Genomic DNA, 23,340 nt, shown 5'->3' with positions numbered 1-23,340 from the left:
CCTAAAATTATGAATCGTCTTTTGTCTCTTTTTCTGATGCCCATCCATATTTATATCACACCTGACACAATGCCACTTGTACATCCAAATGATTCTTTTTGCAGCACTAAGGACTGTCAGTTTGTTGTCCTTTTTTTTTTTTCTTTTTTTTTTTTTCTCCCCCTCAAACAACCTGAGAGCAGACTGCCATCTGCTGCCATCTGTCACGTGGCAACAAAATTTAATGGAATACTGGTGGAAAGGTTCAGCCTTTACAGCCATATCACCAACACCTGCCTCTGACATCATGGGCCAACATACAAAACAAGAGGCATTACTTTCAGAACAGCCATTGTATAAAGCTGTTGTATAAAATTGTATAAAAGTATGGACAAGACTATTACACAGATGTACTCCTTCCTGATACATGCACTTATCCTGGAAGACCACACTGCATCTTCACTGTTAAAGGAAACTCGTGGTTAAAAATGATGAAATTAGTGCAAAAGTGAGATGTAGTACACGGCTAAAAGATACTGAGCTTAAGTTTGCTGAGGTGTTTGTGCCACTCAAAATCTTTGGCTAATAGCAAATTCTTGTAGTATTTATATTCATGAATACCATGATGTCAAAACTTGAGTGTGCATCAAATGTGAAAAAAGAATTATTATATTCTTATTTTCAAAAAACACCCATCCACAAAACAAAACAAGAAAAAAAGTGCATAGACATGGTAAACTACTTGTAAAATATAATAATGTGGATGGGATCACTTGTAACTGTTTGAATACAAGAGGTAAACAGAAGAAATAAAGAATGCATAGAGAATCTCCATAAAGAAAAGGAAAAGCTGGATTTTTAACCACAGCTTCTTTCTCCTAGTAAGTCTCTCCTGCAATAAGTATTTCTCAACTGAGCTTATATGTAATGTATAAACCAAAAGTGAGTCCTTAATGTGTTTGACAATACTCGTGGGCTCCAATACTTACAGTTGTTTTAATAATAATATCTCTGCCCATCATTCTACCATTTGCAAATACAGCAGTGCATTGGAAACAGCAGTTTCTACTTTCTGAATGTCCCTTTCTTATCTCAGGCAGTACTTACTGTGACTAGCAGTCCTAAAACAACCCCTCCACACAACACAGCTTCAGCGCTTTATCGAATCCTGAGTTCTCCACTTACACATCAGCACCCTGCTTGGTTTCTCTTTAGCTCACATGCACACCCACCCTATGTGGCACAGGTGATTTATTTATTTATTTTCAGCACAACAGGAAAATGGATGTTCCCAAATCTCACTTTTTTTTTTTCTGAATTATTAGTAAAAGTTTACTTTAGTATGATCAAATATTTAATTACAATTTATGGTCTCTCAAATAAAGTTGCACCATGCTAGATTTCCTTACAACACAAGAGAGTAACAAACAATGCTTTGCTTTGTAAATTCAGAAGTGAATTTGCTTTCTCTACTATTATCTTCAAATATATGCCACCAGTTCCTCTCTAAACAGTTGCAGAGGGCTAGCTGCTAAGAGCATGCAACAGCAAAGCCCGCCCCCAGCTTAAGTGGGAAGCTAGGCTGCTCACCATCAAAATGCCAAAGGCACAAAATAGCTTACTTGTCCCAATTTCTTCATGTTATTTTGGTGACTTATAAAAACAACAACACAACTCATTAATTATAACCTTTCAAGAGTGGTGTTTTTTTTTCCCCCCTAACTGTTAAAATGCAGAAGAACTGCAACCACAGTACTGGTAGAACTATTTTTAGCCTTCGACATACAGAGAATATTAGGAAGAGTCTCATCTTTCTATTAATGCAAATTTATTTAAGCAGTCAGTGCAGGAAACTTTAAAATATGCTAATCGCTGCTTCTTTGGACTGCCGTCTCAGATGTCTTTGGTGATGTGTACTTACCACAGAGAGGCTAAGTAAAAGGATCACTGCCTACACTTGAAGTGTCAGGAGGTATTCACATCTCGATAAAGTGACAAACTTATTTTTTACTGCTACATTTGTGTATGTTTTACATTTTATACATTTTTACTTCTAACATCCTTTTCATATATAACACTTCTATTTCCTGGTATCTGAGCTGAATTGCCATAGTGTGTTATAAATGGAAGTGCTTTTGATAATCACATGCACTGTTTTTCTTTTTAAAGTGATCCAGTGCTGATGAAAACAGGCCGGATTGACGGCCTTGCAGATTGGAGTTCCCTGTTAATCCACAAAGAAAACAAGGCGCTGTCAGGGCAGTAGTTGGGCTAGCTTCCCTCCAGTCTATCTTAACTTAAATCCATAAGAGAGAGAGAAAAAAATAACACAACATACATATAATATCTCTAAACTAACAGCCTGACTTGGCTGGCATACGTCCTTTCCTCACTTCGTGTTTTTACTTGCAGAGAGAGTAATCTAAGAAAATGATGCATTTCTAGGACTGGTCTGCACCCCATGAACTGCTTCACAGAACCCTTAAAAAAAACCCACAATTTAAATTCTGCAGCACACATTATTCTAAAGACAGCACGTGCATTTTAAGTGTGCAGTTAAATGAATAGATTGTTTTCATCTAATAAAGAGCTGAGCTAATGTCACTAGGCTTGCCTTGGCTTGAGCACCCCTCTCTCGAAAGCAAGTGGTTTTCATTTATTGGGTGTCCCATCAGAAATAATACATACTTCCTGCAGAGGTTCGCTTTGATCAGAATAAACTTACCCAAGATGGATATATAACTCTCAAGTTTCATTATATTTACAAAACTTCATATATAATTCAGGAGCAGCGTGGCCAAAATATTGGGAATTATCATTCTAGAATGTACTTACTTAACTGGAACAAGCTGCAACAAACAAGCATCACATCTGAAAGAGCAGGCAGAGACACTTGTTCAAATCACCAGTCCACATCTACAAAATTGAACTATGAATTTAAAAAACAAAGGTCCTTTTTGAGCGGTACACAAGTCAGCCAGCAATTAGGGAAGAAAATGCTAGCACAGAAATGAATAAACAAATACAAACACAGGATTTTAAAATACCAGAAGTAGCTCAGGCAGAATTCTTAAGAATAAAGTCACATGCCTTAGTCATACAGCTACATAAACACAACAAATCAGTGTGGCCAGAAATGTGTTTCATTATACAATGATAACTGCTAGTCTAACATCTTTTTAACATTTGGAAGTTCTGCCTGCCTAGGGTAGACTAGGAAACTGTTAGTAAAGAGATATTGAGTTATCCTATACTTAACAGATATTACATAGTTACTTTCTTATCTAAATGAAAATATATATATATAAAAATAAAAATAATAGCCCTGGATTTTTGGAGAAAACAATTTCCCACTGAAATTAGCCCCCAGTCTTCTCTGGAAGACCAGTCTGTGTCCAGTATTGCATTTCATCTTCTGTCAACTGAAGCAATACAGATGGTAGAGTACATTTCACATTTGTGTTCCTTTTTCATACGTTACATTTTTTATGTCCCTTTTTTTTTTCCCCTTGGACTTTCATGTGAGAAGTGATCTGCAAATTTTCATGGCAACTATATGAAACATGCCATCTATTGCTACAGAAGGTAACAGTAAATAAAAGAAGTAAATTTCAAAATAAGCCCACTAGTGGTCTTAATGTAGTGCGCTTTGCTGTGGATCACCTTCTGTTCCTTTATGACCACATTCAACATTTTATGAACTCTAAAGAGCTACACAGAGAAAATCATCTGTCTTGCTGAAATTGGTGATCTCAATTACATCGTTGAGATCTTAGGCCAACGTGCTTCTGGCTTTGTATGAGCACATGTATAAAATGTACTGCTAATTATTTATACAGCTCATTATCTCCTTGCTCTGTTAGACAGGACTCATTTCCTTTGTCCACCCACCGCCTTTCAGGTAACAGTGAACTAACAGGCAGAATGTGCCTGAAACTATTGCTTTTTCAAGAAGGTAAAAACTTAACCAGTACAGAAACTTCACAGGAACATTCAGTGAAATCCTAAAATGATATCTCACTGTCAGTAGATTTAAGAAAAAAGGCAGTTAGATTGCAACCTTCCCCCTAAACACAGAAAATCACCTGTCAAGCTTTCTTTAAGTGCAACGTAAGTATTTCACAAACAGTTGTGTGCATGTGGAAGGAGTATGAGAAAACATCCCAAGATATGTTGGGGCTAATTTCTGCCCCCCCTCCCCAAAATAAGCTACACCAAGGTCACAGGTAGTGTACCAATTTCAGTAAATATTCCTCATGGAGATAAACTGTGGCCATTTATATGTATATATTTATATATTTATGTATAGTGGATGCTGCATATACAGTCACACACACCTCCATATACAATAGCAGGAGAGCCAGACAGCTAGGCTGAACTCCAGCACTGTACCGGAATCACTCTGACTATCTCATTAATATCCAGCCTCACTGCTCTGCCATCATTAAGAGACTGCAAAGTACCTCTGAATAGCAAGGAATGCTCATAATACTCAGGAAATTAAAAAAAAAAAAAAATCTTTCTTTTTCCTTTCAGCCCAGGTTTTGCCTAACATGATGAACATCTAGTGCACTCACCTCATTAAACAAGGAATCCAAGAAAATATTTCAGAAGCATCATGACAGATTCCCGCTTTGCACAGAGGCAAAAGGCTTACATAGAATACAGCTTACTTCAGAGAAAACTGTACCACTGAAGAATACAGTAATTACAATTTTTCCACCATGAACGTGTCCAAGATGGTTATATCTCAGCAAACTGATGCTGTTAGAGAAACTCTGCTGACACATTGCTACCATGGTGAAAATGGCATTGTATTTGCACTAATGCCCTTTTTATCAACCTTAGTTCAACATTCAGAGCCCTTTAATTTACAATCAAGGACCTGCACGTCTTTCACTGCAGCTGCAGGTAGTGTCAAATGCTGCTGTTGCCTGGTAACTAACAGGTAACTGGTGTGAGTCTGCTATATTTATGTATGCAGAAAGCTAATGACAAAAAAAAACATTTGTATGTAGATTAAATATATATATATATATATAATATATTTTTATATATTATATATATATAAATATATATATATATTTTTTGTCTTCATTTACTAAAATACAGGATTTTCCTCTAGCAGTGAAGCCATTGCCTAATCATACAGTAGAAGAATTGCACTTCTTCTAAAAATCCTTCTGATATAAATAAATTTATTTATAGTATAATAAATTATTCATATTATAAATTATAATTATTTAATTATAAGTATTATATTTGCAAATAAACAGTGAATAGGAGTGAACATAACTTAAAATGAGCCCCAAAGTACTGCAAATAAATATACTATGAAAGAAACATTGTTCAGTATTTTGTTAGGAAACCGTAATCCTGCCATCAAGGTACCTACTGCTCTCACTGTTATTGTCCTACTGCTCTTTCTGTCAGTTTTCCTGGTGTTTGCCCATCACCTAATGATGATGAAAGAACATTTTGCTTAGATCTAATAAAAATTTCTTTTGCTGCAGCCAGTCTATCGTTTATTTTGCTTTCACTGTGCATCTCTGCACAACATTTGGCCCTGTATTCACTAGCCATCCATTAGGAAACATTTTTTTTGAAGAATAATAAGTGCACTACATTATCCCTGAACACACAGTCTTCTGTTTTTGTGCAGAACATATCGAGACAGTCATTACTTACACGTCACTCAAGAGGCACCACCATACCAAATACGTTTGCTGCGATAAAGAGTAACTCAAGACTAATAAAATTATCTGTTATATTTTGAAAGAATTAAGAGCAACAGTTGCTAATGTTGGGACACAAAGAGATCTAGGGAACAAGTTTCAATGTTGAGGTTCTGCTTTGCAAACTGAATTTTAAGATGTATAATTGGCTTAGCACCAGCAAACAATGCTCTCCTATCTCACTTGAAGAGAGTATTTATCTGAAAAAAAAATATAAATATATCTACCTGCTTCAGGCTGAGAAACAAATCCCTCAAGTACATGCCTAAATGGAAGCTCTGGAACTTTCAGTTTACTCTGTTTCAGGTAATTCTGAACACAAAGAACAGGAATGATGTAAGCTACTTCATCTTGAACTCATCCTGAACTAGTATGTGTAAATGAATATCTGACACTATGCTCTTGATAAAGAGAAAATTTGGAGTACAACTTGGCTTAGCTGTTGGCAAAAAAAGTAAATCTCTAATAGATGATAGATGTTTCCTTGCCAAGTCACAAAGTTTCACGTTGCTTTGCATTCAGAAGCAATTGTTCTGTTTGCACATCAACAAAACAAAAAAAACAAAGAATAGCCAATCTAGAGATCCAAACTTATCAAAAGCTTTTCCTACACTGTGTCACTGATTTAAGTGTCTTAGGACTTTTTGTAGTGTTTCCAAAGTAATATAGAAAATATGCACAGTTCCTGAAATTCTTGAATTTCCAATAATAATTTTCATTATCTCCATTATTATTAGAACTTACTATTAAATGCCCAGGATTTGTTTCTTCAGGAAGTAGCATGAACACCAAACACCTGCCCACTGCTCCCTCCCACAGGCATGCCACAGTTCTCAGTTGTGCCGTTACAACTGATTCTGCAGCTGCACAGGGAATTGCATAAGGCAGTGACCTATGCTAAAAATAATGCTGGGGTGGACAGGGGAAGAAGTACCCTGATTAAGCAAGCATTTCTATGACAAGGAAAACCACGAAATTGTGGCTTAGCTATCTCAGGCAATTGACAAGCTTTTAGCCGTGTACACAGTAGGTCTCTACATGCAGAGCTGCACTTACTGCTGAAAACAGACTGCAAAATTCAGCTCAAGACAACTAGTTCAATGTACCATCTACAGAAACTTCAGAAAGTTTGTCTCCCTTCTTCTCAATACTTTTGTTTTCATTATTAAGTCAACCTCCTCCTCTCTCCCAAAAAACAGAAAAAAAACACATTATAATTTTACATTCCAAAAAGCAGAAAATACTTCATGTAATAAAAGCAAAAGCAGATAAAACAGCTGTTAATTACAGAAAACAGAATGTAGTGTTCCATTACAACTCTGAATTTAAAAAGAAATTTGCCCCTTCATGTATTCAAAGATGTTTGTACTTACATAATAGTATTTTATCTGAGAAGAAACCAAGACCCTGTATTTGAGCCATATCCCAATACCTTACGGTACATCAACACAATCCTATAGTTATTATATCCAAAGAACCTCTGATATGTTTTTTTGTGCTTCAACTGCAAAAGGTGCTTGATAATTAGAACACATACAAGCACACGGAAGTCCAATCAGAAAAATCTGCTGATATTCAGAATCAAGTGTCCATATATATGTATATGCCAGAGCAGACTGGACTGTTCTGAGCACAACCCTCCAGCACTGGACCTTGCAATTTTGTGTGCATGTATACAGAATGGAAAACTCCAATTTCTATTTATATCACATTTTCCTTTCCTAAATTCTCCTTTCAAATTTAAAATTATATCCTAAGTACACATTTATATTACTTATGTACTCTATGTATCTACAATATTCTAAGAAATTAGTACAACATTTAATGCTATGAAGATGGTGGAGCTAAACCCTCCTTCCCTCAAAAGATCTCCAATCCCCTGTCGCTAGAACTCATGCAAGGAAGAGAAAGAGACAGAACTTACTGAAAACAGCCAGTGATGATCCTCTTGATTTAATGTGGAGACATGAGACTTAGAAATCTGGGTCTCTTCTATAAACTCAACCTGATCAGATGTGCTCGCTGAAGTTGCAGACTGCAGGCATGATGGATCATTTCCAAACTGTGTACAAAGAAACAAAACAAATAAGTGACCAGTTTGTTTAAACTGTGTTTGCATGAGCTGACTAGCACTTACCCTTCTTACAACAGTGTGTTTCATTAACATGTTTTTCACTTCTAGTTACCCTGAAAACTTCTTGAAAGGGATAATAGAAATAATGCACTAAAGACAATGTCAGGGCAAGCAAAAAGACTGAAGTCTGACATCAGCCTTATACAAAGTACCATTAGAAACCCCGTGTTGTGCTTTTTTTTTTTTTGCTTTTTTTTTTATTTTTTTGGTTCAGCTCACCTACAAGCACTTCGGAGGCATCTTTAGGTTTGATATTTTAAAGTTTTTTGGAAGGAGCCAGCAACAACAACATTCTCAAAATCCTTTCCAAAGACAAACACACTACATTTTCAAGGAAATATAATTTGAAGAGGCACATGTTTCTGCCCAATCTTTAGAGAATTTGGTGCTATTTCAAAAATATTTAATCCATTGCTTAGCATTTTCTTTTCTTACCAACAGGAAAACTACAATTACAAAACAACACTATAAAGACGATTAATTTCTGGAATAGACAAGACTCAGTATCAGTACCATGATAATTTCAAACAGATCAGCTCAATGTAAAAACTAGCAAAACAAATACAATAAATTTGTTTCTCTTATTCCCAGAATTTGGCTTGCTAGTGTGTCAGTGTCAAAGTTGACAATATAAGGATATCTATGGGATTATCCACTTCATGGATAGTAACATATAGGTGAGCTGGAGCTCTTTTCACTAGAAACGGATCAGAAATAGGTATGTTAAAAAAAAAATAAATAACGAGATGCAACTTACAACACTGTAATTAAAGTGTTCTTTCACTGGTATGGTTAAATCACCTCTAAAACTTCAGTTCAGTAGAGTACTTCCAAAATATGCACAATGACCATCACTGTATTTGAGCAGTGCATGGGTACAGTAGATTTGTATGCATATTCAACAGGCTATCCCTTGAATTAACACACGTGCAGCACATTATTCATTACATACATTAGAGACTGACTATTCAACAGTAATTACAAAATGAACACAAAATGTAAGTGTAAAGATAAACATCTCTGGTCTGAAATGATGATAAAAAAAACAAACAAGGCAGCAACAGAATGGATAACATTCTGCAAGAAATTCATTGGCTTTGGTAGATGGTAAGCATAAATAAGTCCTTTGAAATATTTTAAACATCTTATTTTTCACTAAAATTGAATTCTAAAAATAATCTTGTATATGGCCCCTCCACATGCAAAATGGCAAGGCATATGAATTGTGCCATATATGCACAAGCTAAATATCATAGGTTATTATCCAACAGATTGTTCTGAGTTAATGATAGATACTTCCACTCATACCCCCACATTTCTATCTATGTTTAAATGTCTTTACTTACATAATGCCAAATATCTTCATCACCAACCTAATTCTGAAGGTAACATCAAGGCTGTACTCGTAGAGCATGGAAATCACACTGAAGAGCATGAACCCTTACATTTTTGTTAGACTTGGGCCTGACAGCAAAGCATCTTTTATTTATTCATGAGTTTCCTGAGAAGAACTAGTGGTTGCTTTGTGTCAGCTGAATAGCATTGTAATTCAATCTTCACTGGAACCTGTTTATCTGAATGACTCATTAAGGTGCAAGCTTACTGCTAAAGAACTCTGTTTCATAACAAGTATATTTTGTTAAGGAAATACATGTTTAGAGAAGGTCACTTGGTGTGATCGATGAGTTTATCAAAGTTCACTTTTCAGAGGGCACATTATTTCTTAAAAACAAAAACAAATGAAGCAAAGCATAGTCACACCTGCCAGTAATAGAACACCACAAGGACTGCATCATTGGCTAGTAGAATATTTTACAGGCAAAGGCCTTGAAGATGAGGGCTCACTGCTGCACTAGAACAGAAGAGTTTCTCACGTGCTCAAAGCTTGGCATGCAAATGCAGGATTTTCAGTCAAAACACAGCCAAAGGGCTCCATCCCATTTTGTTACAGTAATGCCAAGGTCTTCTGAAATTCTCGTCTTTCCAGAGGGGAAACACTTCATTTTCAGAACTAGGTGAGATCCGCATTTAAGTAGGTGGTATAACATACCTCCCCATTCCATATAGACGTCACAGGACTGATGGAATAACACGTATCTATACCTCTTCATAGCACCCATTCACTTGGGTGAAAAGAAAACTGCTTTCACGTAAAATTTCTTATAGAAACACAATTCATTTTGTTCATGATTGAAATGCTGCTCAATGAGCATGGCTGATGTAAAACCCAGTGGTTCTTGCAAAATGCCAGGAAATACAATTTCTGAATCTTATGGCCAGTGAAAGCAAAAATAGACTGCAGTCAACCAAAACAATTTGAAATTACTGCAGTTTGATTTGATGAAAGTCTGCATAATAAGTCTGATGAATTACCATTCCAGCACTGAAACAAGCACAATATTACATGCAAAGAGCAATAGCATCTTTATGACCATAAAAAAAACAATACCAGGGTACTGCATCTTACCTAAAAAACAATACCACCACTACTTCCAGAAGAACCCAACAGTTCCTCCCAGATTTGCAGCGAAGTACTGGTACTGATCTAAAACCAAAGCCCCAGGAAACACTGAATGCTATAATTTTTTCAGCACAACGGTCTGCAGCTTCTGGGGGTGGTTCCTTATTTTCCTACACATTCATAACCTTGTGTAGTTTATAAGATCTGACAGGGTCACAGTGCAGTAATTTGGCTGCAGGCAGCCACCTTTCCAAACACCACACATATATACACACTGTGCTCTTTGGACTGGCTTGCCACCAGAAAAAAACAAGAAATAAAAATAAAACAACATTCTATACATTTTGCAATTATTTTTGTTTTTAGTTTTTCAACACAAAAAAGCCAGTACTTATTACAACTCTTTTCTACCACCAATTCTTATCTAAATCAGCTGCTCTACATGGCCAAAGACACAGGAGGATAACTGAGGTTAACTATAAGTTACATGGACAGCAACAGGGGAGAGACTGAAGAAGAGGGAACATGCTTTCTACAAGAGGGAAAGGATTTCACAATGCTGCTATCTTCTAAGAAGCAAGCCTTAAGGAATTATGAAAAATAGCTGTTTGAGGAGGAAAAAATCCTTTAATCGCTTGCAAAATTATTACCTCTTTTCAATAACATGCTCACTGTTAATCGAAGGATTCAAAAAGAAAAACAGCAAGCATTTCGGGTTTGAACTTGTTAACCACAACAATGCATACCTATTTTTTCTAATTCTGAATGCATTCTGCTCTTCAGTTACACTACTCCTTGATCTTGCACTCTATGAACTGTACTTGGCTACAGGAAATGAGAGGATATATTTTCTCAGACTGGAATATAAGAGGAAAAACAACACAGGTGATTAATTGGTGAGGAACATCAGTGTAATATTCACTAGAAACATGGAGCTGTTATTAAAAAAAAAAAAAAATACTGTGTGGGGAGAAAGAAATATGGAGTCTTGTCTGAGGTAGCCATGATGATCTTAGAAATGGCCTAAGTAGCAGGTTTGGCACCAGCAATGGTTAGTTTGTCCTCACAAAATATCTCAAATACCATCTGGAAAATCCAGCTCCTGATATCCTTTCAACCCATGCAACATATGTTTGTTTTAATATTCTGGTATTAAGTTAAGTAGTACCTCCACCCTTATTTCAACTGAGAATAGAGAAATATTTTGATGGTATTTGACCCGTGATTTGAGAGTTTCCTGGTGGATTAAACAATCACTAGTTTTGTACTATTACTTCATATTTGAAAGTCACAAAACAATCAATTAGCAAGATCACGCTACCTGGTCTTTAATCTTATTAGAAAAGACAAATTTTCTCCATTTTTTAAAATTACAACCTTTAATTATGTTCCTTCTTTAATCAATTCTATAGCTACGTCCATTAATTTATGGATGCACAGAAACTAAAAAGAAAGCAACTTGCAAGACCATAGGGCCAGTACAAGAGCTTTCATTGCATTTGGCAGGCCTTAATCTCTACTCTAAGAATTGCAAGCAGTACTTCCTTTTAAATATATATATGTCCTGGTTTTGGCTAGAATAGTTTTCTTCCTAGCAGGTGAAATGATGCTGTGTTTTGGAATGATGCTGTGTTTTGGATTTTGGATTAAAATAATGCTGATAACACAGATGTAAACCAGATGTAAACGTTCTTGCTGAGCAGTGCTTGTACTTTTCAAGAACATTACCTCTGAATATGTGTCAGCGGAATCGCTAGCTAAACATTCACTCCAGAAATTTATTAACAGATAAGCATTCAAAAGGTGAGGAACACCTATTGGACCTCCCTCTAAACAGAAGAGCATCGATAAGTAATTGCTCAATATCAACACCTAACGTAACACCGTGTTTTTGATGTTTGGTATTTTAATAGAAAAGATTAATAATAATTTTGCAACAACAGTACTATTCCAGTGAAGTTCTACATTTCTCCATTAACCTGCAGAATCCTTCTTATTGGGTGAGCATGTGATCACAGCCAGGAGAGGACCTGTCTCTGTTCCTAAGAAGTTGCTAAGATCAACTTCTAAATATTTGAACTCCTCAACTGAGCACACAAAGGCCAAGTGTTGGTCTTCAGTGGCCTGGGAAAATTGGAATGACCAATAATAGCCTTTGTCTGTCTTTGAACTAGCTCCTCTGTATGAATTCTTTTCTTTAATACTTATATTTGAAATAAGAGAGCCAAAAGCTTTTTTTATGTTTCATCATTATTGCAATACAGCAGACAGCACGGCCATAATATCCTCCTGATCATTAGATCATTACAGATGATCCAGTTGAATGTTACAGATTAGATCATTAGATCTTACAGTTTGGGAGTTATTTCGGCTTTTCCTTCTACTTTACACCCACACATTGACTTTTTTTTTCCTTAATCTTACTCCTTTCTCTCCAAATCTGTGATCATCAAAACTCACTTTCAAGCTCAGATTAGGGCAAAATCTCTGCCATGCCAAGGACAAAATCTGCCCTTTTCTATCCATGAAGTAAGCAGCTATTGTTACTGTACTCTTTGCTTTTAAATTATTCTTAAGTTTTTTGATGTGCAAGCAGGAACTGATCTCTTAGGAAAGCAGAAGGCTATGAAACATCAAATATATAAATCTAGAGCAGCAAGTTTTCCCATTGGTCCAGGCATATTTCCTCTTCTGTTTTGTTTGCTTAAAATTATCCTGTTACAGATAGAGAAATTTCTCGTGATTTCTTAATAAAGAATCAAAATGATATATTACTTTAATTATATTTTTTATTTTCTCATGCATAACTAATAGAACTTTCTAGCATCATTTGAACTGATAAAGTTTTCAAGTGATGTTTATGAGCCAGTAGAATAAACGTATGAAAAGCAAATCAGCAATAAGAATGAGAAGTGCCAACACCCGCTCCACCTGCAAACAACTTCTTCAAATAGAAAAACAATAACAAATAAGTAAACAATAACACCCCAAGACCAAAGGAATCCTATTTCACTGAGCAAATTCGGACAAGGTCAGAAGGCCTGATCTTTGGCATCGGTGTACTCTGTCTGAAAGCTGAGCTGCCATTTAAATACTTACAAGGGAGAGCTGTAATTGCAGGTTGAGAACTCTGAGACAGCTGAGCATGTACAACATAGGAAAATGAAAATATTCACGAAAACGTGAAGGCAAAGAGTATTAAAACATGACATTTTAATGACATCTGAGTCAGGCTGCACAAGGTGATCTCTAACCTCTTACTTGTGTGGTCTGTCATGGGACACAGGCACAGAAGAGAAAGTCGAACTCTTAATAGCTGCCAAAAAAGTGATGAAAATAATAATTTCAAATCAAATGACAGAACAACGAGCAGTAGATGGAACTACGCATCGTTTTTGTGAGCATTTCTAAAGAAATAGAGAAGAAGAAAAAGAAAATGGGAGGAGAAGCAGCTGCAAGTATGGTAAAGCACATTGCAAAAACACGTTGCAAAAAATTTTCCAGAACCTGCTGCATCTTTTAACTGGCTGCTATCAACAGTACAATATCTCAGCAGATTAAGTGTTCTTGCTAGATAATCTCCCTTCCTTCCTGGCTTTTAGTCCCTTTAATTAAACTAAATACACTCGTGTCCCTCTAGTTTGAAATCTACAGAAATTACAGATTCTTTGCACGCAATTTATTCTGTTTGACACCGTAAGAAACACAAGAAGACTGAGAACTTACAGTAAATTCTTCCTATAGGAAAGGACAGATAGCATGAATCACATGCCAACAACATACCAGCAAGATGTGCAAGGGCTGTCCACTCTGCCACTCTTTGTCTGTTCCCCCCCTTTTCACAAGCCTGTATATGCCTCAAACACACAATAGAGAATATTTCCATTCTGTTCATTTACTAAATTACCTTCCTGTCACACAAAACACCATCCCATAACTAGAGAGGACAGAATATCACATGCTTATATGGATTAAATAATATTTTGAGATAAAGATATTTAAAGAGCTATCTTGCAATAAGCCAGATGTTTGAAATGGATGGAATTGCAAGATAAATTATATTAACTGTTTCCATCAGCGACCCTATTATAACAGTCCTTAAATATCTGAAGGGTATGAATCTCTGGTTTAGACTCAGAAGCAGCAGGCTAAGAACAAATGTATCCTGTTGCTGGTGCTGCTCATTCCATCACTTTTTAGAAAAGATCACTACCTGCATAGTAATCAACCCTAATTTCTCCATGATATTGGAATTTTTTGGACTCAAACTTTGCCTTTGATAATTGCATAATGCATTTCAAAAGAAATGCTATTTCCTCGTAAGTGATTTTGAAGTATATAATGAAATACTTTTATTGGTGAAACAAGCCAACATCTCAAAATATTCCACTGATGACACCTGCTAGATTGCACAGTGATTTTTACCACTTTCTGAACATATTTCAGATTACAGGATATCCATTTTTAAGACAATAAATCATGCAAGGATTCACATCATACATTGGATCCAGTATAAAATCCATCATTCCATTTTGCACTGATGGCCTTTCAAAGGAAAACATTTGTGTGCCACAGGATTCAGAGATGCAAATGCTGCTTTTCAGCAGTGGTGCAAAAAAGAATATCTGAATTAATTTATTTGAATTATATTTTGCAGGAAAATGGGGCAATAATGGCTTGAAGGAAAAAGGCAGTATTTTAACTCTAATTAGAAGATAACAATCACAGACTCCTTTTCCCCACTTACTCAGATGCCAGTGCCAGGGATTTTTAACATTAGGTTCCATAGATTAGGATTTGCATTCCACACAAATTACCAGATACCTGAGTAGCTCAGATTTCAGTGTCAATCCATCTACTTTATTTTCTACATGTTACACTTTAACTCATTTATTAAAATCCATCTCAGTACTCAGTGTTTTAGATAGGTCTCTCACAAGGTCTACCATCTTGAAGGAAACCCACTTTCACTTTTTAAAGATAACATTGCAAAATGACTGATGTATTGTCACTGCCCTCTCCTGGAAGAGAGAAAAATGGGACAAAAATCTTTAATCCATACTCTGGGGTTATCAGGTACTTGACAATTGTTCTAGAGCTCTTTTTATCGTCAAGAGCTCTTGAATTTTAATTTTCCCCATGAGGTAGATGTGCAGAATGGTAACAACTACAAGTGTAACAACAGAGTAACAACAAGGAGGTGGTGATGAGGTAAACTGAACCTTCTAAGAGGTTCACTACTCAAGACTTTGTTGATTTCAACTAACAAAACACTTCCTGCTTTGGAAAATAAGCTCTAATCATATTCAAATAATCAAGCAAATGTGAAACTCATTTTCTAGGCTAGATGTGACAATCTTGTGTCCTTCGATAATAAGGCTTGATCCACCAGTTTGGGTTGCTAATGACAAATATTTGGTGACTGACACCACTTCCATAAGATGAATGAGGAAAAATAAACGAGTAAGAAATGTTTGTCATCAGAGCACAGGAGTAATTCAGGGAATGCAGATCAACTTTCTGGTTCTACACACTTAACCACTGACCTTGTATAATTCATTCGGCCTCTGTGTAAAGAGGAAAAAATTATTAATAGCAAGCAGTTCGGGAATAAAATATAATGGTATGGAGCCACAGGAGTGCCATAGCCATGGCAGATTATACAAATATCTCAGAAAGTAAAAGAATATAGGTATGATACGGAAATCGGAGGAGTGATTCCTAATTGTCCATATCAGTAAACCCACTCAATGATGGTATTTGATTCCTTTCATCTCTGTTCAAATATCCTCCCAGTCTTAGCCAGATCGAACAATGCCCATTATGACAGGGAGTAGAAAGCAAACGCTGCTGAAAATGCTAAGTTTAGCTTGAGGGTTAATTATACAGATTCAGCTTTGGAAGAATAGTGAACTTGATTGTGAGTGGGAAGATTGTTGTTTAGAGTTTTTAATAAATAAATTTAAAAATTAGAGCTCACTTGTCACTTGCAAATCAAAGAAAGAACAATAGGATGCACTGGAGGCTATCCAGGCATGCAATCAGAGCAATGGAACAGAAACATGTCATAGTCTACATCACCAGAATAATAAAATAAAACCAGGCAGATGACACAAGAAAACGACTTGATAAGCAACAGTGCGCATAGCCCAAAAAATGAACAAAATTGCAAAAAAAAAAAAATTAAAATAAAAAATCATTATTTTTAATTGCTAATCAAACTGGCAAAATGAACTACTTTCTCCCCCCAAAAATAACAAAAATTAGCTAATGCTTTGTTCTTTTTAAAAACAATATTTTAAACTCTACCACTACTGTACAACTTCAACACAGATGCAGTACAGTTTAGGACATCAGATTTGGTATTAAATGAGCCACAGTATCTATTCCTACCCTTCTTACTTGCCCTTCCTTCCTTATGTATTAGCCTCACCAATTTTTCTTTCATTTGCATGTGTGTAACCAATACCTTTCCTACTGGCATGATCCTAGAATGATACCACCAGAATTCTAAGAATCAGCTCTTTAAGCCCAAAGTTATTACCAACATAAAATGCAAATCTTTTCGAAAGGATTTGAGGTGGCTTTTCATAAGAAAATGACAGTCGGAAGAATGTCTAACTCCCTTTGACATAAACAACTGTACAGAAGCTAAAGATTTGTCTCTTTAAAGAATTCTCAAACCCAAACAGAAGCCAGAAGGCATCTGGTAACAGCTGGTACCTTTCAATAGCCAAATAACGTGAGTTTGACATTCCCATTTTGGCAAAAGAAAATGTATAATTTTGGCAAAAACAGTCTCCTATCACTCGACAAACAACATCTTGAGCTTCTGTTGTAGAGTCCACAATTTTTCTATTCTCTCCTACGTGCATTACTTTCAACAACAGATGTGCTAAACAGCAGTACCTCTGTTAATTCTGCGATCACCTGCTACCTGCTCTCTGTTGATAGCTATAGATGATTTTATGACTAAGTTTAAATGTATCTGCCAAAACAGAAAGTGAACCTGCAGAGAAAAAACACGGTAGTTTCTTGTGCTTTTTTCTTCCAAGTGCAAGTCCTCTGGCATTAGCCTTGCTGGATCTGTGCCTATATGTGCAGCCAAAAACATTAACAAACAGACTAGTCCTACAGCACCGCCACCTGAGCACTGCAGGCTTTCCCCTGCATTCCAAAAACACTGCAGTCCACAGCTTTAACTCTACAGGTGAATAATCTGTCATTCTGGCCATGCACTAATGGGCTAATCAAAAGAGATTTTCAGCCTGTGGAGTCTAAAATAGGACTGCTTCATTCTAACATCAGAGAGAGAAGCATCAACATCAGACTGCAGCCTTCAGGTCCTGCCCACCACTTGAGAAACAATCATTTTTTCAGATAGAAATAATTTTGGATTATCTACGTAGAAATTATGACATGAAATAAATTCTCCCAAATTTATTCAAATTATACAGATATAATAATAAAGAATAATTATACAGATAATTGGTGCTTATTATTATTAAAACTGAATCACATTCTTAAAAAATTTTTATGTCTAAATCTCCAAGGCATAATGTATTTATCTTAGAGGTATATAATCACCTAAATTGGATCTAGTTGTCTGGGCATTCTTACAGCCTATGGAAAAATGGGCACTTCTCGCATGTAATTCACCTCTACTACATGACAGATACTAAAAAAAAAAGAAAGCTTTTTTCTCCAGCTAATTTTTTATCACATATTACAAAAGTACCACACTGACAGAGTGCTGGTCACTGGTCACAACCTCTCTCTGACTGGTGCTATAACTAGTCTCTTTTCTTGCTAAAGCTACAGCAAATTTACTTTGAACTCCTACTTGCTTTTCTTACCAGTCATTTCTCAGTTCACTGAAACCTCACATCTGTGCTTACACATTCATTTCACATGAAATTGTGCCTACAGTAGCTGATGACTCTTCTTTTTTAGGGAGCTCTGTGAATAAAGGCAAGTTAAATGGCTAAATAATCATAGTCCCAGAATTAAGTCTAGGAAGTGAGAACGAATTCATTTTGACTTATCATAGAATGGCCGGAGTTGAAAAGGACTTTCCTTTTAAGTCACATGAAGATCAGTTAAATGATTGTCTCTTTTCCTCCAATCTCCATCTGCATACTTTATGAGCAAAAGGATGATAATGCAGGGCACATCTATCGTCCTCTTTGATCTGGTTAATGAAACTGAAATCCACTGCAATTTTCTGCTTTCCATCATTTAAGGAATACAGTTACTCTGAAGATACCTTGAAGCTTAAAATATTCTTCCTCATAACCAGATTCTAGTTCTCCCAGATATCTTACTCCTTTATCATTGCCACTATAACTTATTAATAAAATCTTCTGCCTGAAGCTCCACAAACTTAAGCTCCTTCTTGAATTTGCACTGAGAGAGGTTTTTTGGTTTCTCTCTCTCTTAAGCAAGCATCACGTATTTCTAACTACTGGTACATGTGAGATAGCATTTACTGTATGACCTCACACTTTCTGAGATGACTTAGGAGAAGTCTTCATTAAGTCAACATTTCAGTCTGTAAGTTAGCAGCTGAAAAGTTCAGGGCACTATCCATTCTGTATGAGGATATGGAATCCACAATCATGTTGTGACTGTACACATAAGTACAGAGAAAGATGCTTCTTTTCTCCAAGAGTCAGCAACAAGAACAAGGTAATCAAGTCACAAAGCAGGAAAGGCCAAGGCTCATGAACAGCTTCTTTAACTCCTCTGCAAAAGGCCTTGCAAGCCATCACATTCCCAGTACCTTTCTGTCTGTAGACCCTCCACTATTCCATGGTTCACAAGACGCTAAGGAATGTAGGAAGTACGAAGAAGGTCAGGCTGCCAAGATTCACTTAGTATATGACATCAGTAAAATACATCATGTCGTGGTGTAAATGACAGAGAAACAGCCATAGGTGAAAGGAGAGAATGAGAACTGAGTCAGCTTGTGAAAATTTCACTTCCCAAGTGACAGATTTGTAAGGTCTGTAAATAGGTTGCTAAATCCTTCTTAGGGTACGTTAAAGGGAGCACCACAATATATTAAGTGACTTGTTACAAAGCCTTGTCTTGCTATACCCTTTCTTAAGGATGAGAACAAGGCAACCAGAGAAATCAGAGTACGATTTTTACATTGACCTTCCACCTCTTCACCTTTAACACTGCAGATCAGTGCACATCCTACTTTACTTCTGCAGGAATGTCATTACTGCAAAGACTGAAATATATGAATAAACAAAAAAAGAAACATCATTTCACCTTTAAGTCCTCAACTTGTACGTGCTGCTGGCAAGTGTAGAAGAATGTACTGGAAGGAAACTAAGAATGCTTCAGACTGTAAAGGCTAATACTGCTGTAGAAGGGCTTGTTTTCGTACATTGATTACACTTGCTGTCAGCCTGATTCCTTTAATATTTTAACTATACATAGCTTCAGTAATTATATTAATAAATTCCCAGTGCAGATAGCATGCTAAAATCCAGCCACTGTTCACATAAGAAAGGAAGTCTTGAAATACACTTTTCTCTTCTAAATCCTAAGTAAAAAAGACAGATCCTGGCCTGGTTTTCTCAGGAAGAACCATTCCCAAGAAACATCCAGCAATCTCGTTTCCCTGCAAGATCTTAGGAACAAGAGAATTCCCTGTCAGATTAAGATATATATTTTTTTAAGGTAGGAGCAGCAGATTTACCAGATTCCTATCCATCCACCATCACAGACATGTTTATTTCAGATCCCTAGTCATAGTACCCATAGTACCTCTACAAACAGCTGAAGACTTTAAAGCCAAATGCATACACCTGTACTATGCAAACTAAAAGAATAAGTCATCAGCAATCATTTGTAGCCAGACATAAATTCAGCTCCTGATAACGAGCTAGATAAGCTAATGGAGAAAGCTTTGGAGCAGTGAATTCAGGTTAACTCCACTGCAAAATCCTAAGTGATTAAACTGAGTTGTACACAATGCTGAGTTTATGTTACCAACTATTAAATTCTCATATTAGGGAGACCAAACTGAATCCCATAATATAACAAATGAAGAAAATTTCTCATTGAGATATCAAAAGAAAACATTTGCTGGCAACATAAAGGGAGATTTCTAAGCAATGTATGCCACGTTGCATAGTACATCTTCTTGATAACCCAATTCTTGAGTTCTGCATGTGTTGTAGAGAGGAAGGGGCTAAGAAGCACTATCTGCACAGCAAGACTGACACTGTTGCTATCTTCTCCTAGAGAACAACAAGCACCTGTATTTCTATGAGTTGTATGCAGTGTACACAACTGCTGCAATTTTGTGTGTTGTTCTGTTGTTTTTTGTTGTTTTTTTTTTTTCCCTGTTGTTTTTTATTTTCTGCATCAGGAAAGTAAAGAACTGAAAATTGTAAAAGTCTCATATTTTTTTTTTTACTAACACTGACTTGTTGCAGTAACCTGGAGAAATCATGTTCCCTTTAGAACAAATGGGTTTGATAATCATTCTTACAAAACACCTGTGCTGTAAGACAACGTATGCAAGCCCTGTGAAAACTCAAGCTGAAAGTGCACCACATGAATCTATAAAACCTACAACAGTATGTCCATACAACAATGCATTCAACAGTTTTTAAAGCCCATCCTTGCAAAAAGATAAACTACTGCCATCCCTGCCTGCTCTGCATTCTCCCTTCACATGACCGTGGCACATGTATTTATTTGAAGACATGGTTTACTTGCTATTTTAACTCTAAAAAGTTCTGCTACTAAGTTTACAAATGCAAATTCAATTTATCCTTAACATGCACTGTACAGTACTCATTTTAAAAAGCATTTGGTACAGAATGTTTCTTTAAGCTCTTTGTTTTAAGGTTAAGATCCTTTCTAGAAAGGAGAATTACTACCAGAATCTCATACATCAATCAAGTGAAAGAAGTTCCCATGACTCTTACTTACTGAAATGGAAGGAGCAAAACCACTATTACACCACTGATATCCATCTTCCCCTGATCTTTCCCCAAAAGTATCCATAGAAAATCCTGAAAATGTAGAAGCTGAAGCCATATGTTACTGTCAGAAGCCGGCAAATATGTGTGCACAGGGGACTTTCCATTTCTCTGATGACCACACAGGTGTCTGAACCCAGGTGTGAGCCCTGGGCTCCCAAGAGGCGAGGCCAGGGCTGCCCATCCCAGACACAGCTGGTGTCAGCAGGACTGAGCAACATGATAAGCAGAGGGAGAACAGCACTTGTTTCTAACATTGCTCTCCTCCCCTTTCAAATGTACGGTAACTTTAAGTGATATGCAATACTGAGTATGATGTTGTGATAATTTCCCTAAATTACTTATTTGATGCTTTTATGATTTATGTAATAGTACTCTAATATCAATCCAACAGTGATGTATAGAGATAGTTGAATGTTCCCATAGAACTTTGCAGGTTTTCCACAAAGGAGACTCGATGGGACTATAAAAATTACTTCCCAGGCACACTGGATCACAACAGTAAGATTCATGCACGTGAGCAAAGATTTACAACTTTTCTGGAGAAGATATGGCTGCTCTGAGCCATTACAAATAAAAATCTTCTAAGCCCTGCAGTTATTGATACAAATTAAGAAATTCCAGTAATTGGAACAACGTGGAATTTTAAATGCAATGCAGCTCATGCACGTGCATTATTCTTCCTAGTGTCACCAATTATACTTTTAATGGCTGTTGCAAATAGTAAAAATAAATTACATAGTGCTATATGTCTCAGATCTGTATTTTTTTTCCCTTTTAAAGATCCATGATTGCTATGACAATTCTGTCCTCTTGGCAATTATTACACACCACAAACAAAACATTTTTATCCTCAAGGCAGATTTGATGTCAAGGACAGTTCCTTGTGCTTACTTGGGAATGTTAGTTGTGGAGGGGCAGTAACCTAGAAACAGGAAGCTTTCTTTTTCTTTACAGAGATAATTTAAGACAGCTGAACAACAGAGGCCCCTACCTGCAATGAAACATTTGTAGTTTCAGTATACCCAGCATAAGCAAGCAGCCATTTGTAGAACTGACAGACTATAGCCTCCATGATTTACAATAGCAGTAATTTAAAAATAGTAGTTATCAATTTCCTAAGTGTTTCCTATGAGTACAACATAGGGAAATAGTCAATTAATTTAAAGTGGGAAAAAAAAAAGGAAGCTTTTTAAAAAATATCAATACTTATCCCTCCTCCCTTCTTATCCAACATTTAATTAAGAGAACCAATGCTGTGGAAAATGCCTTGGACATGGCTCCACAAACAATATCCATACATCTATCACTGATTCAGCTGAAAGATCTTAAGCAAAAAAACCCTGAAGTACTTTGAAAATTTCTCATCTGCAAAATGATGAGAAATAATTTTTAATTGTTCTTAAGGACTCTGTAAAGAGCTTTTAGTGAGAAAAGCTATTACAAACCACAGGCAAAACAAAATGCAGAAGCACACAATCACATTTCAATAAGAAATGATAAACTTACAAAATATCTTCATAAAAAAAACAAAGAACAAACTCACACCACCCAACATCATAACTACCTGTTCCTAGTTCTTAACTGCAACTTCTATTGCAAAGCTACAGGAGCCCGTGCTCACTGAGCCTTCCAAGCAGGTGAAAATGCTGAAGTACAAAAGATCTCCTCTGACCTGCTCTGAACACACAGAATATCAAGTATCAGAGCCTCAGATAAGACCCACATCTTGGCCAAGAAACCAGAATGAGATTTACTTTCTCCAGGGAACAGCACTGGTCAGTCAACAGTGAAGTGCTTAAGCTGCACTGGATAGCATATAAACACATTGCAGGCAACAAAAATGTGAAACTATGCAAAGTAGGACCAAAAGATGGTGCTGATTCAGGAAAAGAGAGATAAGCTGTAATTCTTAGTAGACACACTGCTGTCACTTATAAAAATGCTCCTGCAGAACAGCAACCTAATGAATTTCCATGCATTAAAAATTGATCATCCCTGCACAGCATTTTTTTTTTTAAAACT

General features: G+C 36.4%; 1 protein-coding gene across 4 annotated transcripts in view; it reads right to left on the bottom strand.

Moving 5' to 3' along the window:
• RIMBP2 (RIMS binding protein 2) overlaps positions 1–23,340 on the bottom strand; it is a 122,426-nt gene that overhangs the window by 76,766 nt on the left and 22,320 nt on the right. For all 4 annotated transcript variants that reach the window (XM_010720044.3, XM_010720045.3, XM_010720046.3 and 1 more), the window contains exon 6: positions 7,639–7,776. In XM_010720044.3, the coding sequence (XP_010718346.1) occupies positions 7,639–7,776 (138 nt within the window). The remainder of the gene's footprint in view (positions 1–7,638; positions 7,777–23,340) is intronic.

This window comes from Meleagris gallopavo, chromosome 17 (assembly GCF_000146605.3).
Source record: "Meleagris gallopavo isolate NT-WF06-2002-E0010 breed Aviagen turkey brand Nicholas breeding stock chromosome 17, Turkey_5.1, whole genome shotgun sequence".
In the NCBI taxonomy this organism is placed as follows: Eukaryota; Metazoa; Chordata; class Aves; order Galliformes; family Phasianidae; genus Meleagris; species Meleagris gallopavo.
This window is presented reverse-complemented; position numbering and strand designations above follow the sequence as displayed.